Raw genomic sequence first — 18,717 nt, forward strand, 5'->3', positions numbered from 1 at the left:
TTTATAATATTTTTTTTCAACTTTTTCTCTCTCATTTTTCAAAACTCAAAAGATACTCAACTCAAATTATTTCACTATTATTTATAAATTATTTTATTATTATTTTTTAAATTTTCATCTATTCTCATCTAACCTAAATTTGCGTGAGTTGTAAGGTTCATGAATGCTCCTCTCTTGTGGTTGGTCAAACTCATTTAGATTTACAATTCATTTTAATTTATTTTATTATTATTTATTATTATTAATTAATTTTAATTTAAAAATTTTATTATTATTTATAATTTATCTCATTACTATTTATAACTCATCTCAACTTATTTTTTAATCTAAAGAAGGAAATGGCAATCCTGCATTGGCCACTAACCATACGTGCCCAATCATCCTACACCAAATCGTACTTGATTCTTACTTTGACCAGCTCTTAGAAACCAGAGTTTACTTTCTCAAAAGAAAAATCAGAGTCTACTCTGTGTTTATACCTTAAAATCCCCATCTTTACTTTTTTCTTTTTCCTTTTTTTAAACGCGCTCTCTCAACCAACCCATTCAGTCTCTTCTCCGGTCAGTTAGATCAGATGATACGTACGTTTACAATTATATTTTCTTTCTCTGCGAGATCTTAGATCGGCCGATTCGTATAAACAAATCCATGGATTAGAATACGTTTTCTTTGTTCCTGACTTCGATGTTTTGGTTCTGCATCTGAAAATTAAAGAGATCCAAAATCAGAAACAAAAAGAACGGAAAAGGAAAGCAAAAAGATAAATGGCAAGGAGTAGCAGATCGTCGTCTTCGAGCAGATGGAGGCATTGTCACCCTTCTTATTACCTTAAGAGACCTCAGCGTTTGGCTCTGCTCTTCATCGCATTCGTTTGCGGAACTCTTGTGGTTTGGGATCGTCAGACCTTGCTCAGAGAACACGAGGTAATTAGAAGGAAGAATGAAAAATATACCCGTATAATTTTGTATTCTTGCTGAATTAATAGGTATATTCTCCAGTTGCTTGCCGGTGGAATTCGAGGAAACGAAAAATGAATCTGGGGGTTTATATTTTCTAGGACCCGAGAGTACAGCTAGTATTTGGCTCAATTTAAGTGTTTTCTCCTTTCTCTCTTGGAAATGAAACAAACACGAAATGTAAGATTCAAACTTTATTATCTAGGCATTTAGTTTTGCTTGCTTGTGAATTGGGTTCTGGTCCTTCTGGATGTTTGTTCCTGAGAAGTTAAAATGTTTTTCTTTCGGAAATTCTTTTTTTTGGTGATCGGAAGGTACTTATTTTTTAGAGGGTTTTTTCTCTTTAGAAAGTTTTATAATTGAAGACGCCATAACAGAGGATTTTTAGGGTTAAGATTATGTGCAAAATTTTGTTTCATATCAGAGGTCTCCTGTTTCACTATTTCTGGAAACCCAGTCTATGGAGGCATTGGCATGGTGCACCGCCAATCAGCCATTCTTGGCGATACCATCCGCCCCTCACCTCTAGTACGATAAATCCTCAACAGTCATGGCCGAGTGAGAAAACATTTTCATTCTAAGCTTACATTCAACCCTTCACCATCTTTCCTTTCCTTACAAATAATAATTCTATACATACATATCATGGCATAGCGAAATCGCACCTACAATTCCATTTACATTTACATGCTTCTATAATAAAGGGTGCATTAAACATGGGCTACCAAGGAACATGCTATACATGATGTAATCATTAGTAAAACATGTACATATCATATAGCTTGGAAAAGAAAACATTACAAAACTAATGAAAATGGTGTGGCCATAGTTACATAAAATAACAATAAGGGCATATGATCATAACTACTTACCTCTTAGCCTTATGAAATAATTAGCATGTCAACAAACACCTACGTAATCATACATTAGACCATATCAATCTCTACTTAAACTTTCATCTTTTAAACTAAGGAATACCTATAGAAAAAACATTTTAAACTAAGGAATATATTTTGTTAATACATGTTTGTAGGGTATCCCTAGTGCTGTTTTTCCTTAATAAAAGTGTCTAACAATCCTTGTAAACTCAAGCTATTGATGGGGACTTGCTTGCTGGAATTTCCAACAAGTATAGTGCGGTATCTTTTTTTATTATATTATCTGGATTTTTTTGTTTGCATACATCATAATTAAAAATGTACGCTTCACTTCAATCAGAAGTGCCATTGCGCTTTGCATATAGGCTTTAGACAACGTTTGTGCTTAAGTGCACCTAGTGCCTTTACCAACACCGATTGGGAATTGGTGGATCATCTTTTACTCCAACGTGAGGTAGCTAGCACGTTATGGCAAATTGTTTTTAGTCTAATTGGTTAATATGGGTGATGGCTGGAAAGGTTGCTAGACTTTTATAAGTGTTGGAAATGTTTGCTTGTCAAAACACCATTATGAACTTCACCGTGAGGTAGCTAGCACGTTATGCCCAGTTGTTTATAGTCTTTTGGGCTTATATGCGTGATGCTTGGAAAGGATGATAGATTTTTTTCACTCTTGGAAATGGCGGTTTGATAGTCATCACAGTGAACTTCCTATTTTACCTTTAACAAAGTTGGGTGTGACAAGAAGAGATCAAGAAAACCCTGGAACTTACAGACAACTAGTGAGACATAGGTGAAATATTAGAGTAGTCTAGTACATAGCCTTAAGGTGTAACAAGGCCCAATCCATGTCTTATAAAATCCTAGAAAAACTAGGGATCCTTGTCGTATAATGATTCCTCTTGACCAATCAGATCTGCCACCCCTAATTTATAACATTCTAACCCCTAAGTTTTTGGTTATTTGCATATTAGACATTGGACTTTCATTATTTGTAACTAGTCCCTATACTTTTTGATATTTACATTTGATCCCAATTCATATACCTCATTTTCTTCTTATTTCTTATCCATTTCTAGGTTTATTTTTATTTAACACAAAAAAAGCATAAAAACACAAGAGGGCCGAAACCCTTAAACATTTCCTAATTCTGATTTTAGTTCAGTTCTTTTTCCTCTAATTCTTAATTTCATTCCATCATAATCTTAACCATAATTCTACACTTGCAACCCCTTTCTAATACTTCTAATTCCTTGCATTAATTCACTCCAATTAACACTTCATTATGACTAATTAGTTAAACACCTCAACAATAACACAATTTGATTCTCATCAGCGTTCATAACCTTGATAGCCGAATCTATGTTAGCTTCCATTACTAGTTCTTTGTTTGATCTATTAAATTAAACACTTAACACCTTTTAATCATGTACCTAAGGCTTGAACCGAAGTCCCTTTTCCTCGATTACAACATTTTTTTTTTTATAAGTAAAATCCAACCTTTTCCTCGATTACAACATTTGATCACAACAACTTAACCCAATGTTCCAGATTGATTAATCTAACTTCAAATAAAATCAAATCCAATCGCTACTTTGTATAGTCATCAATATCATCATATCATGCACTCGAAATTGAACTTAATTACATCTCTTCTCCATCAAATTGCCACACATAATACAAATTACATAAATTGAATCATAAACACTTCAAAGATGCTTAACCCGAGACTAGTCTTGCATTACCCTAGCATATATGCGTCATGTTCATCAATTAATTCAAACATCCAACTATTGAAGCTTTAAACTAACATAAGAAGGTTTGGAGGTTTCAAAGTTAGAACACTTCTCTTTGATGGGGCTTAACACTAATCACTTGGATTATGACTAGTTTAGGGCTTTTTATGTGGGATGATTGAAGAAGGTTTGGAGAAGCTCCTAGGTGAAAGATTTCGACCAGCAAGAGTGTCTAAGGGCTGGAACTTATCAGCTCACATTAGTAAGAGGGTTCTAAGGTGGAGGTGGAAAGGGTAGCATGTGGTGGAAGGGTTCAACATGAGGTGCCTTGCTGGTTCTTGACTTGTGTGTGACCAAGCTTGAGCTTGATGGGGTCTTGGCTGAAGGGTGCCCTTGGAAGACCATGGGTAAGGTTGTATGTCATGCTTTCTCTTGGTTGACACATGTGAGTGCACATTGGTCAAGTGACATGCCATTTGGTGCCATGCCATCAATTTTTTTTAATGAATTCTAAATATTTTAACTAAGACTACTTCACTTTCCTTTTTGTCCAATTTGATTCCTGTGTCTCAAAAACTTTTTGAAAGTTTTTTGTCATGTGACTTTTCCTATGGTTTGAAATTAGCTTATGCGATTTTGTTTCCATTTTCTCTCGGTCATCACACCTAGTGCGCTTAAACCATAAAAGAAACAAAGTGAATCCAAGACTCAATAACTAACATATCATACGATTAACATAATTTAATGAAGGTTTTACTTTTGGAACACATGCACCCAAATGTACATTACGTAAAGAACAATGAACATATCATCAAATAACAATGAACATATCATCAAACACATGGCATATTTGAATAATTAATAACAACCAATGTATCAAATATCCAACACATAGTAAAAAATGATTAATAACCAGTAGGGGTTGGCTCAAGTGGTAAAGGTCTTGGGTTTGGGGGTATGCTCTCCCCAGGTCTAAGTTTCAAATCCTCTTGGGTACAAACAATCTCTAGGGGCCATCGGATTGTGGGACTTTCCCCTTGAATTACCCGAGGTGCATTTGCGAGAAACTCCTTACCGAGGGCCTGTGCACCCCTGGGATTAGTTGGGACGCTATTCCTGGACACCCGGTGCCAATAAAAAAAATTGATTAACGACACAACATATATGCAATACCCCAGCCCTCAAGGGTTATAAAAGCTAGAGGAACTTAATGCTACTAACCTTATTATTTCAAATTAGTGCCAAGTATAAAAAGATCCTATTATACATATATGCAATACCCCATCCCTCAAGGGTTATAAAAGTTAGAGGAACTGAATACTACTAACCTTATCATTTCAAATTAGCTCCAGGTATAAAAGATCCCATTATAAAAGTCATAAAATCAGAGTACATTAAAATAAAAACATCTCAAAATAGTTCTTAGTAGCACTTATTTCTTTTTTGATCGGTGTTAGTAGCACTTATTAAAAGGGCAAAAGTCAGTGTTACAAGCACACCATATTGGAAATAAAGCAAATAAAAATCTCAACTCATCAAGCCTTATGGCTCGTTCAAATACTAAGAATATCTCAAAATATTTGTAAATAGTACTGAAATAATTTGTGAATAGTGAATTGTAGTGAATAGTTTGAGAATGTCTGAGAACAGTTGTGTTCCCAAACATGTCCTTAGTGTCATCTCCCCTAGGCAGTATCCTGTCCTGCAACATCCTCATAGTAATCCCCACCTGGGGTAGGCATACATAAAAAAAAGGGTTGAATACTCAGAAAAGACTACATCATACAGTAAACATAATATCAGTCTAGATTTAGTCAAGCATTAATAGTCTAAATCATCATCATCATCATCATCATCATCATCATCATCATTATCATCATCAAATCATACATAACATTAAACCTCGAAGAAAAGAATACATTCCTTAATTCCATATCCTTAATACTTATATAAAAAAAAATCCATATCCTTAATAGCCGTTACACAATATTAACTCTCGTGTGTTAGAGTTAGGGCTTGTTTGGAAATAGATCTCATCCCAAAATTCTCATATCATCTTATCTTATCTCATTCTCAAACATAATTCAAATACAAAATTTTTAAACTAATCATTATAACTTTTTCAAACTAATCATTATAATTTTTCCAAATTTTCAAACAAAAAATAAAAAATAATTCAACATTTTCAACTTCCCAAACAAAAATAATATTATAAAACTATATTTTAACAATATTTTAACTTTATAATATTTTTTATTCAATTTTGGTTTCGTTTGAATTCAAAAATGAGTTAAGATGAGTTGTAAATAATTGAGATGGGTCGTGAATAGTAGTAAGATTTGTGAGTTAAAGTTGATGAATAGTAATGAATAGTAGTGAGATGAGTTGAAATGAGTTGAGATGGGTTGCGAATACAAACCTCTCATTTGTCTCTCCCTTTCCAAAATCCAAAAAATAGTCAACTCAAATTATCTCATTACTATTCACAAACTATTTTACTATTATTTACAAAATTCTCATCTCATCTCACTCCCCATACGAGCCCTAGCGGCCATTGTGGTCATGGCTCTATTCGGGACTAGTGGGTTAAAATTTAGCCCTCCTCATGAATGAGCATCACTAGGTGCACCGCCAATGCAGCATTCCGGCGTTGCAATCCACCCCTTACTCCTCATGGTACCGCTTCACTGTCATGGCCAGATCATTTTATCTCAACAATCACATGCAGTCATTCCTTTCATTTCTTTTCTTTTCCTTTGGCCTTAACTTACCTTATCTTTAACTCATTTAAAATATATAGTCCTACTATGTACTAATTAGTCACATAATCAATCATGCAATTTCACAATCACATACATCATAGTAATAGTGTTAAGGGTTGATGAATAGGAGCTGCCAATAAGGTGCATAGATATACGTATACCTTTGTTATGATGTACCTTACTATACAATTATAAAAATGATGACCTTTCTCTGTTTAAGTAAAATGACACAGAAAAGCATTATCATAATCACTTACATCAATCCTTGTGCAAAATAAGTTAAAAGCATGAGTCACAAAGTGTCAAATGGAACCTTGAAAAAATCATATGGTTGGCTGGGCATCCCTTCATACTAAACAAACATGAAATATGCTTCATGCAACTAGGCATAAAGAGGCTAACCATGTGTCTAAAACCCTTTCAATTTCCCCTAGCTAGAGGCACAACCTTTAAACCTAATTCCTTATGATCACACTCTTCTTTTTGTTCAAGCATGAAATCATATCACATGGCCTCAAAGACATCATCAATCAATCTTGTTTGACTTAGAATCATCTACATAAAATAATAAACCTTAGTTCACCAGATTTTAACTCTTCCAATCCTAATACACGAAACTTAAAGTGGGTCCAACCCTTAGACACAACACCTCCATAATGCTCATTTACAACTCATTGAATTCATGCATAACCTAATTAAAGCTCTTAACCTTCAATCCGAAACCCTACTCACACTTACACCTAAATTAACCTACATTAAGGATTATAATCATATTACCACCATGCTTTTGAACCATCAAATGGCCTACACATAGGGGTTGCATGCACTTCACCATCAAATCCCTCATGTACATATCAGTTTGCCCTAAGCAATGCATAACCTATTCTACTCAAATTACTCATTGACCCACTGTCTAGACATGATTTGAGGTAATTTTAATGACAAGAACTGATGCAAGAGAAGTCCTTAGAGAGAGTGGAGTGGTGTGCTACACCAAAGGTTGCAATCGAGTGGTATAATTAATTTTTGGTTGGTAATAATGCAACTTGAGGTGTGGAAGCTCCAACTGGTTCTTGGTGGTTGTGGCATTGTGCAAAAGTCATATGGAGGAGGTGAAAGGTGGCAAAGGAACTTGCCGTGTGGGTGTGGTGCTAGGCGACGAAATGGGTGTGTGTGGGTCAAGGGGTTTACTGGGGGCCCCTTAGGGGGGGGGGGGGGGGGGGGGGGGGGGGGGGGGGGGGGGGGGGGGGGGGAGGGAATGGGCGGTGCACAATGTGGCAGACTGTGATGGCTGGACATGTGGAAGTGCACGACAAGGAGGGAGGCAGGCTATGGCGGAGGGCTGCTCAAAAGTGTATGTGCATGCATGCCTCTTCCGTGTGGCTCATATGTACATATATATAGGTGGTGGTCTGTTCAGGTCCTAGGGTTATGGTTCATGTGTCTTTCTCATATGGATGGGTCATGGTTTGGGCTTTCATCCATGGGTCTTGGTCCTAGTTCCGCAAACATACATGATTGGGCTTGACCCATGGGTCCTAGGTTACTATCCTAGCACAATTTCATCCTCAATTAATCCTAAACCCTTTTAGGGCTCAGTCCTCAAACTTTTCATTTTAACCTCAATAAAATAGTTTTCTCTCCAAGGTGAGTATTCACTTGTTTTCTCTTCGTAAACTTTCTTATTGATGATGAGTCTCGGTGTGTAATAGCGCAATCATCATGGTTTTCACAAGACAAATTCTTATAGAAACTAAGGTATTTAAATTGTCGGAGGAAGGTAGACGATGGATTAGCTTAACAGAGAGAAGTTAGAAGGTTACAAAAGTATTGATCTTGGATATGTCCATGATGAATTGGTTCATTAGAGCTGTTGAGGAATGCTTGACTGGAGACAAGGAGTTTTTTGTAACCTCATGAGATGGTAATACATCGTGCAGAGATGTTCCAATGCTCAAGGTCGATACATGGCATTGGTGGAATATGGCGGTGGTGGTAGAAGAAACTTTGTTTTCATACCTGAGGAAATGGAGGGGAAAGGGTGGAAAAAATGGCGATGGCACTGAGGGAAGCTTACGACAGTTGGGAAAATGGGAGAAGGTTGGTTTGTTAAGGTCCTAAAATCTAACCCAGAAAACGCTGATAAATATTCTGCCTAAGTCCTATGCAAAGATGGTCGGGTCATTAGGGCTTGTTGCTAGCAACGACGATAAGGAGGTATATGCTTAGGGAAATGCAACAACTTTGGTACCAAGGGTGAGGGGCAATTTTGGGTTTTCAAAGGTAAAGGAGATAGCTATTGTGGAGGAAGGACTAAGACGTGTGCCGTCTGTTCAAGCCTCCAAAACTAACATCGAAATGGGAAGACTTCCTGACCGAGAGAGGACATTCGATGAGGTCTGACAAGCTTTCTTCTTTTAAGCAAAAGTTGGTATAGTTGAGAAATTCGGTCAATATTATGATCCAAAGGGTGGATAAAGCGATGGGTTTGGGCTTGGGTTTAAGCCCCTCACCTTTAGGCTTGGACAAAGTGGGCCGCGCCATATGCGTTGGACTTGGACCGAGAAAGGTAAAGCCCCAGCCCAGCCCAACCCAAGCACTGGCGGGCTAAACAACCCATGCTTCACGTAATGGACTCAATGTCCGATATTGGCAAAGATATGCCATCTTCTTCCAACCACCGGCTGGCAACCGCACAGAACCCATTGCTGGGGGGCAAGTGGCCTTGTGGGTGGAACCCTAGGTGATGGGTTGCTGGTGTTGAGGCTACCGATGGAGTTAGAAATTGAGAATAGTTCTTCGGCAATGGAGGAGGGGAAAAAGGAGCCGGTGATCACACATACTCTGTCGCTGGGAACAGGCGATTTGGTGGGTGTGCTTCTGGTCGACGACTTGTGAGGGTTGATGCCATTGATTGAGGTAGAAACCGAGAATGATTGCTGGGCAATGGAACAGAGCTAGAAGGAGCCAACAAACACATGGAACTTATTGCCGAGAGCAAATGACCTGGTGGGTGGGCCTCTAGTTGTTGGTTTGCCGGCGACGATGCTGCTGATGGAGGTAGAAGCTAAGAATGCTCATTGTGGCTATGAGAGGGGGTCTCAGGCTGAAAAAGGCTGGCGACATTGTTTGTCATAACGGGAAGTCTTATTGTTGATCTATCTACACTGGAACCTTCCCAAGTCAGAATTAGTTCCAGTTGGAAATGTTCCTAGTGTTTTTGAGCTATGCCAATTTTCTGTGGTGCAAAGTCTCCACTTTGCCAATGAAGTATCTCGGTCTTCCCTTGGGTGATTCTTTTAAGTTGCTATCTATCTGGGATGGGGTGTTGGAAAATATGGAGCAGAAATTGGCAAGTTGGAAGAGGATTTAGTTGTCCAAAGGTGGTAGAGTTATGTTGATAAAAAGTACTCTATCCAACTTGCCTACTTACTTTTTATCTCTATTTCCAATACCGTGCAAGGTGGCCTACCAACTAGAGAAGTTGCAACGAGATTTCCTATGGGGGGGAATAGATGAAGAATTCAAGTTTCACTTGGTGAATTGGGTTACGGTTTGTACCCCAGTACGTGAAGGTGGGCTGGGAATTCGGAACTTGCTGGTTTTCAATAAAGCTTTATTGGGTAAATGGTTATGGAGATACCACAATGAAAGGGGAGCATTATGGAGAGTTATCATAGATTTAAAATATTGGTGGATTGTGGGAAGGATGGTGCTTGAATGAGGTAAGCGGACCACATGGGGTGCGGCTTTGGAAAAACATAAGAAGAGGTTGGACCAACTTTCATCAATATACACACTTTGCAGTTGGGGATGGTTCCAGAATAAAAATTTTGGAATGACCTTTGGTGTGGAGACCGAATTCTTAAGGAAGCCTACCCAACTTTATATGACATTGCACGACGACAGGAGGTTGCAATCGCATAACTCATGGATCTATCTAGTGGCTCTCCTAAATGGAATATCATTTTCATTAGAGCTGTGGAAGATGATTCCAATCTGTCTATGGTAATCTCGTTATGGATTTACAGGTTCCCGGAACAACGAGATTTCCTATGGATTTACAGATTTCTTCCATCTTACCTATCAAAAAAAAAAAAAAAAAAGGATTTCTTCCATCTTGTGTATAATTATAGAGTGAATGGAGGAGCTGATACAATGATGTGGTCATATTCCAAGAAGGGAAGATTTATTGCACAATCGTACTATAAGTCTCTAATGAAACATTCTACAATAGGGTTCCCATGGAAGAACATTTGGAAGACTGAGGCCCCTCTAAAAGCTTCTTTTCTGCACAAAGAACTTCACTAGGGAAGATTCTCAACTTAGATAATCTAAGGAAACGCCAGCTCATTGTGTTGGATTGGTGTTATATGTGCAAGAAAAGTGGGGAGTCTGTGGATCACCTATTATATTGCATTGTGACGTGGCTATGAGTTTATGGAATGATATCTTTGCTAGAGCGGAGCTCCTTTGGGTGATGCCAAGAAGGGTTGTTGAAGTTTTACTTCCGGGGTAATTTTCAAATTGCAGCTATGTGGAAGATGATTCCAATTTGTCTATGGTGGTGCATATGGATCGAGAGGAATGGTCGTAGCTTGAGGATCGTGAACGGACAATGGATGAGCTTAGAACTTTTTTTTCCAAACTGTATTTCATTGGTCGATTGTAATAGACTTTAATGGCATGAACGTACATGATTTCCTTGTATCTTTAGACACCCATGCATAGGTGTTGCTCTTGTATATGTATCGTGTACTTGGCTGCGCCTTTTTTTTATAATAAAATTCGTATTTACCGATAAAAAAACTTTTGAAGCCTAATAAATATCCATACCCGAGCCATACTTCCTAAAATTAAAGAAAAATTATATTTATCAGTCGAGATGGATAACACATCTAGTAAAGTTCTTATATGATATAATTTAATTTTGAATATAAATTTTAAAATTTGAATCTTGCAAATCAAATGTTACTATTGAAATAATTTACACACCGGCTTGAGAATACAACTCAAAATTAAAACCCCTCACATGACATGATTGTTAATGGCTAACCAATTACCTAGCATAAAATAATAACCTAAGGTCACACATGAAATAATAGCAATCATAATAATAATAAATAATCATATTAATAATAGTTTCCTAAATTATATCGGGGGTTACAATATTCACGATAACTATGAATGAATAAACAAACAACATGTCATTGCATAAGTCATTAAATTTGTCTTTCTCGTGCTTTATGGCCAACAAACATTAACTCTCATCTATAAGGTTGTGCACTGATCCCATGACATGTCGCCAAAGGGGTGAACTACTTTCACACTCTTCAAAACTATAGTCATTTCTTTCTTGCCAAATACTCCACAAGCAAGGGGGGATAATCCAATCAATCCCAAAAAGGCCGAAAGGCATAATGTCTTTCCCAACATGCCAGAAGATCCACAACTCAAGCATGCATTACCCAATCAATCCCAAATAGGCCAAAAGCCATATTCCCTTTGGCGTTAGCGACCTTGCAATGCAATAGAAGGGTGATCCACAAAGTCCTCATTTTTCTTATGCATACAACACCGGCTAATCACGTGATACCCCGCGTCCTCTATTGCCTTGGGTAAGAATCTTCCTTAAAGTCGTTGTCCAAGTGAAGTTTACTTGGAGAATCTAAAAGTGGATGTCAACCAATTCATAACATTGGATATAAAACTGACACTTTTGTTGTTTTTGGTAAGTGACAAAGCTACCCAATGGATTTTGATTTCACGAATTTACCCTCTACCTTATTCTTTATATGTGGAGGAAGTAGCCTTTAGATTACAAATCATTGATAAGTTCAGGAAGTGCATTCAGTTTGATGTTTCAGATCGAGACCTTGTTGTAGGATCTTTAGAAATTCAATGCATTAGACTACGTGCCTTCAGTTTTCTGTTCTTCTATTCAAGATTTCCTAGCACTTTTCCCTTTTCCTTGTTAGTTGAATCTCTTATATACTTGTATACTGGGGTAACACTTGTTTTTGCCTTAAGAAAATCTTCATCTTTCTTATCAAAAAACAAGTTTATCAAGGACAGTCAATCTAAAACATTAAAGGTGCTTTTAAATAACAAGAGGCAGGGCCATCTGGGGGTCGAGAGGGATTCCAGTTCATTTAAGTTCACATTTGGGGCATAACATGATGGACGAGTTCTGGACTTTCTTTTTCAATACTCTTTCTTTATACAACTTCTATAGATTTTAATGGGCTAAAGTTTTCCTGATTTTCATTCCCTATCAGAACAAGAAGTTTTTCATGATTTTCTTGTATCTTTTTCACTTTCTAGATAGATGTTTTTCTTGTATACATTCTGGGTACTTGGATTACCCCTTCTGCATTTTAGATAAATTTTTTATTACTTTTGAAAGAGATACCCATGGAATTTAAGGATGGTTAGATATGAAAAAGCATGAATGTGGAAGGAACATCACTCTCTGACCCTCAAAGCTTAACTTGTTCATTAAGTTTTGATAGCTTACATGAAGGCCTTTGTATAGGTTATTGCAAATTCTATACCAAGAAAGAAGAATTACTAAACCAAATGGAAACTACTAGAGTAACATTTAAAAAAAAAGTCTAAAACTGTAAGGACTCTATTTAACTAAAACTGGCTATGCATGGTCATGAGTGGAAAGATGGTACTGGGCAGATTTACTTATAAAAAAAAAGATGGTACTGGGCAGATAGCTTTGATTCCAAATTGACATATGGGTGCATCTGTAGATGGAATGATTATTCATCTCACATGCTGGGTTGTGGTTCAGGCAAAAGACTTAGAGATATCATTGTCAGTGGGGGTTATCCGACTTACATTTTGGTGGTCAATTAAAATTGCTGCAATGCTGGAGTCATATTAAAGAGAGAAGAAAAGAAGAAAAGTAAAAGATCGCACTGAGGGCTAGAAACTAACCTTAAACATCATACTTAAGGTCAGAATTGCATCATAAAGTTTCCAAAGAAAGCTATTTGCTGCTGAATAATTTCGTAAATCTTGTCTTTCCTAACGTATTGCAAGTTTACCTTGATGTACATCGGTTCTCGGTGCTCATGGTTGTATATAGATGTTAAACTTTAAAATTTGAAAAATTTTGTTAAACAGTTAAAGTTTCGAATAATGCTTTCACACTATGTGGATTATGTAAACATGTATGTTTTCTTCAATGTGAGTTTCGTATAAGAAGTTTAATTATAGTGCAGATTTTTAGTCGGAGAAATTTTTCTTTTCTTGCCTGTTTGTAACAAACTTCAAACTTTTTCTGATTCTCAGGTGGAAGTTTCCAAGTTATATGAAGAAGTAACCCGTTTGCAGAACTTGGTGAGAGATCTATAATGCTTATCCTATTGTATTGTAGATTTTTTTTTTTTTTTTTTCCATCTATATCATCATTTTTTTTTTTTTGGGGGGGGGGGGGGGTGGGGTGGTTTGGGAGTTGGGGAATTGGGATGCTCTCGCATCAATCCTATCATAGTAATACCCAAGGTTTAGGTTGATAGCTTGAACTGAACTATCTTTTCTTTTTTTTCCCTTCAATTTGTCTATTGTTCTGTCCATGGTTTTCTAATTTTAAATTTGGTTACGTACTTGTGGCTAAATGCAGTGCAGAAAAGTAAAATAGTGTGCGGTATCTCTTAGTCCATGGCAATTTATATCGCTTGTAAGGTGCTAGAAATATGTGGACTAATTAGTCTGTTTTCAGTTGGACGAGTCAAAGAATACGGGTGGCGATGCAACTAGAGAGCTCTCCAAGAATGATGTTGTTCCAGATGATCCAACTGACATTCAACGAAGAGAGAAAGTAAAAGAAGCAATGCTTCATGCATGGAGTTCATACGAGAAATACGCTTGGGGTCAAGATGAACTTCAGGTACTCTAATGCTTTTTTAGTATTCTATCTATTTGGCCCTTAGATGTTTTCATTTAGTTTTAGATTTTACATCCAATGACGTTCTTGCAGTGTAACTTGGGTCTTGAGACTCTTGTGCTGCTCATGTATCTTATGCTTGTTTTAGATTACCTAGCAAAGCCTTTACTTATCTTTGGTTGCTTCAAAATTGTCAGTTGGCAATATAGTTGAGAGACTTGTTGAAATTGTACTTTGAATAACATTTGTAATAAAATAAAAATTTACATGATACCTATTGGCGCGTAGTACAATTCCGCATCTAAATAAAACACAGCAACTGAAATTCGTTGAAGTATTAGTCAACTATTTATAAAGAAATTGAGCATAATTAAAGAAAATTGTGCTAAATTAAATCCATAGGGCTCAGGTATGACATTTTTGGGTCGTAGCTTGGCTGTTGATCATCAATTGTTAAGGGAGGAGTTTGCAAGTTTGTTGAGTTTGTTGGATGAGCCTTGTTGTACCTGGGGGGGGGGGGGGGGGGGGGGGGGATTTCAATTTCCTAGAGACTAATCAGAAAAGACAAGTTTTTCTGGCAGAGCATACTAAATAGCTTGCCATTGGCTCCTCAGTTTTTGATCGGTAAATAAAATTTTATTGATCCTCACTACTGTCCCGTGTGCAATAAAGATTTGGGTTGTGCTCTACTATAGAAACTAAGTGCAAGGGAGCCCTAAGCCCATGAGCCCCGTAAGCCCTAAGTGCGTGGTGATGCATACTACCGATGGCTCCGTTGGCTGTGTTGTCGACACAGAAAGAGTCACCGACGGCAACTCTGCTGGGATTACTCCGGCATCAAGATCTGTCTGTCCCGTGAGCCCTAAGTGCGTGGTGTCGTAGCCCAAACACCTGACGACCCAGTTGGCAGCGTCGTCGACGCAGTAAGAGTCGACATCGTCCGGCGACTCTTCTGGGAGTACTCTGGCATCAAGATCTTCTCTGGTGACAGGATCTATCTCTCCTCGGGCCTTTCGTGGAGGTAAATCACAGATCTGGGAGTTCAGATCCGCAGTATCTCTCTCGTTGCTGGGAGTTCAGATCTGCAATGCACTATCTCTCTCCTTGTCAATGCAACGAAGAGGAATGGAGCTTGGGAGCCTCTACATTTAAAATCAAAGGTCTGATTGAGATGGGTCAGATTGTGCGCTTTTTGGTGGAATCGAAGGCTTTTGAGCTTTCACCAGAAACATGGGGGTCCTCAATAAATATTGTGGAGAAGAGCAAAAGGGTTTGGAGGCGTGTAGTTATGGGTCGTAGTAGTATAGGGTGGCTGGTGGCTACGGTGGAAGCAGTGTTACAGGCGAGAGAAACTTGGAATTCACAAAGCACTTGCGCGAAGGTAACAAAGCCTTTGTGGCTCAACGAGGCTCCAATGTAAATGGTAGATACCTGATTGTTACCGAATATGGTGGAGGAAAGCGGAGTGATCTAGTCATTCCGGAAGGGTATGGAAGGCTAGGTTGGAGAATTTATTGTCAAGTTATGTAGAGCCGCTGCTATGTTTTTATCCATTCCTGATGATGGGTCACGGCGGGAAAGCCAGGAGAAGACATTTGGTCATCAGAACATTAATTTGGCGAGACGATCATATGCGGCAGTTATGAAGATGGGTCACACTTTGGCTTCTCAATTTGATTCTAGGGGCAAGAAGGGGAACTGTGAAAGCGGCCTTGAGACTATACAGACCACGCAAGGTCAGAACCAACAGAAGTAGTTTGACTATGGCAATATGGGTGAAAGAGAGATGCTCAGTACATTAAAGGAGATGAAAAACCAACTTGTCTAATTGGGGGCAGCGGTTGCTTTTTTATCTACAAAAATAGACTCGCTTTCAGGTGAAGGTAACAAGGTTGTAAGGCCCAATAAGAGAGAATCCACGATAGGCTTGAATTTGTTAAAATCAGATAAAAGAAAATAGAAAGCCAGGTTTAGCCCAGTCCCTAAAACCAGATCCAGAAGAGTGTGGAGGGTTAAAAGGAAAATAGGGTCATTTGAAGTGGGTTCTATGTCGGGTATCGACGTAGAGACAGCCGAAATGGAATGCCCTCCGCCACGTGTCAGCATTCTCCTTGAAGAAACGATGGCACCCTCACTGGAGCTGAGTGTAACACTGAGGCTTGAGGGAGATGTAGAGTCTGCCGAAGTGGCACAGAATGGATGGTCAGGGGATGACGCATCACCAGTTCTCGCCTAAGAAACAACACCCACGTTGGAGGTAGAAATTTGTGGGTTTGCCGCCAACCCGGAACCTCCAATGGTGACCATGGCCTCACCACTCATCACACAGAGAACCAATTTGTCAGTATCTTTTTATGCATCTTGTGACAATAACAAGGGTGTTGTTGAGGAGGTATGGCATTTTAATGCAGGGGATTCTGGTAGACCACCAAAATGGTGTAATCACATGGTTTTGACCTCTAGAGGTGTCTATCACAGCCAATTTCCTGGAATTTTCCAATACCCTTCCTGCCCTTAAACTTGAGAAACTTTCCTAATATAGTCTATGGATTCTGTGGGCTTTTTCATAAATTTTCATCTTTGTTGTCCATTTTCTCTTCTATACCTCCTGGGAACTAGTGAAGCTGAAAATCAATTTAACTTCTTTGTTTTTCTAGAATAAATCGTCTCAGACAAACAAACAACTCATATCAACTATAACACATAACAATAGGTCGTAAATAAATCTATGATAGACACAAAGATGATGAATATTTTGTGTAGTATGTGAATGATATAATGATATTGTATATAATTTACTTGTCATCATGCCATATGTATATGCTACAGGAGTTTCTTTTCCTTTCTACTTTTAAAATAAGCATATTTCTCAATTTTTTTGTTTTGATTAAACAATTATATTTGAACATTTACAAATCTCATGATGATGTTGTTGAAAATATTTGAGCTTAGAAAAGTTTTTGGTTTAGCATCTTAAGCATATTAGGGTGGAAAAGAAATGCCAACAGTCATGGGAAGGCAGAAAGGATGTATTTATGAAACATGGTCACCGTCAAAGTGCTAGGTGCATTTTCACTTGATTCTTAGCATAATATAGGTGGCAAGTAGACAGATAAGTCAAAATAAGTTTCAAAATCAAACACATCCTGGCATCCAACTGAAATCAGCATCTTATGTGAGTCTATTATTTGGTTCTTATCTAATCAGTTAGTCGTCATGGCATTTCTAACACCATTTTTACTTGAAATTCTATTTTGAGGGCATTTCTAAATCTATTCCTAACAATCTAATGGAGCATCAAGGTCTTTCTTGGATGTTATTATACTTGTTGCACACAAAATTCAAAAGTAATACCCATTCTCATTTTGTTACCAGCCACAATCAATGAATGGTGTGAATAGCTTCGGTGGTCTTGGAGCAACTCTAGTAGACTCACTTGATACATTATATATCATGGGTCTTGATGAGCAGTTCCAGAAAGCTAGAGAGTAAGTTTAACTTTTAATTTTGCTTTCATTCTCTTGGGCCTTAATTTACACTCCTAGTTTAACATTCCCCATTTCTCTTGGCAGGTGGGTTGCAAATTCATTGGATTTTAACAAGAATTATGAGGCCAGCGTTTTTGAGACAACCATCAGGTTGTGATATATGTAGTACGATTTAAGTCGTCATTTTCCCTGTTAACAAGAACTCTTATGGGCTATGACTTAGGTGAGAGCCAGCTTACTGCATCTGCTGAATCATGTCTTTTTCCTGAAATTCCAGAGTTGTAGGAGGACTTCTTAGTGCATATGATCTTTCAAGCGACCAAGTTTTCCTCAATAAGGCCAGAGACATTGCAGATAGATTGCTTCCTGCTTGGGATACACCTTCTGGGATCCCTTATAACATAATTAACTTGGCACATGGAACAGTGCACAACCCTGGATGGACTGGAGTAAGTTATTAATTTTCTCTACTCATAGTTCATTGTCACCATATACTCGGGGTAAGGGTTTCATGATTTGGTGCTTGAATATGGCTGTGAGGCCATATTATTCTAAGTTAATTCTGTTTCAAAATCTCACATTGTGGTCCCTTGTGAACCTATCTATTTACATTGGATCAAGATGTTGTAGTTAGCGATAGGGAATGTTTTGAGTCTATTGCTTTTTCCATGTACTTAAGTATTATTTTATTTTATTTTTTCACTGCCAATATACACCATTATGATGGCCTTAGACTCCTTTTACAAGTTACAGTTATCTTCAATGGTGTTTCAAGGGTATGCTTCTGTCTTTTTGTAGATCACACTGACATATTTTGTCAAATGTTCAATTGCATGAAAAATACATTCAATAGTATGCATTAATTGGATTCGTATTTTTCTTGTTCCTAGGGTGAAAGTATCCTGGCAGATTCTGGCACAGAGCAGCTGGAGTTTATTGCTCTATCTCAGAGGACAGGAGACCTTAAGTATCAGCAGAAGGTATTTGATTATGATTG

General features: G+C 37.9%; 1 protein-coding gene across 1 annotated transcript in view; it reads left to right on the forward strand.

Annotated features, from left to right (window-relative positions):
• The first annotated feature begins 474 nt into the window (after window positions 1-474).
• LOC121238893 (mannosyl-oligosaccharide 1,2-alpha-mannosidase MNS1-like) overlaps window positions 475-18,717 on the forward strand; it is a 28,167-nt gene continuing 9,924 nt past the window's right edge. The window contains exons 1-7 of the mRNA XM_041135980.1: window positions 475-923; window positions 13,638-13,685; window positions 14,068-14,235; window positions 17,608-17,720; window positions 17,805-17,870; window positions 17,998-18,169; window positions 18,611-18,700. Of these exons, the coding sequence (XP_040991914.1) occupies window positions 765-923; window positions 13,638-13,685; window positions 14,068-14,235; window positions 17,608-17,720; window positions 17,805-17,870; window positions 17,998-18,169; window positions 18,611-18,700 (816 nt within the window). The 5' untranslated portion in view covers window positions 475-764. The remainder of the gene's footprint in view (window positions 924-13,637; window positions 13,686-14,067; window positions 14,236-17,607; window positions 17,721-17,804; window positions 17,871-17,997; window positions 18,170-18,610; window positions 18,701-18,717) is intronic.

Source organism: Juglans microcarpa x Juglans regia, chromosome 1D (genome assembly GCF_004785595.1).
Source record: "Juglans microcarpa x Juglans regia isolate MS1-56 chromosome 1D, Jm3101_v1.0, whole genome shotgun sequence".
NCBI classification, from domain to species: domain Eukaryota; kingdom Viridiplantae; phylum Streptophyta; class Magnoliopsida; order Fagales; family Juglandaceae; genus Juglans; species Juglans microcarpa x Juglans regia.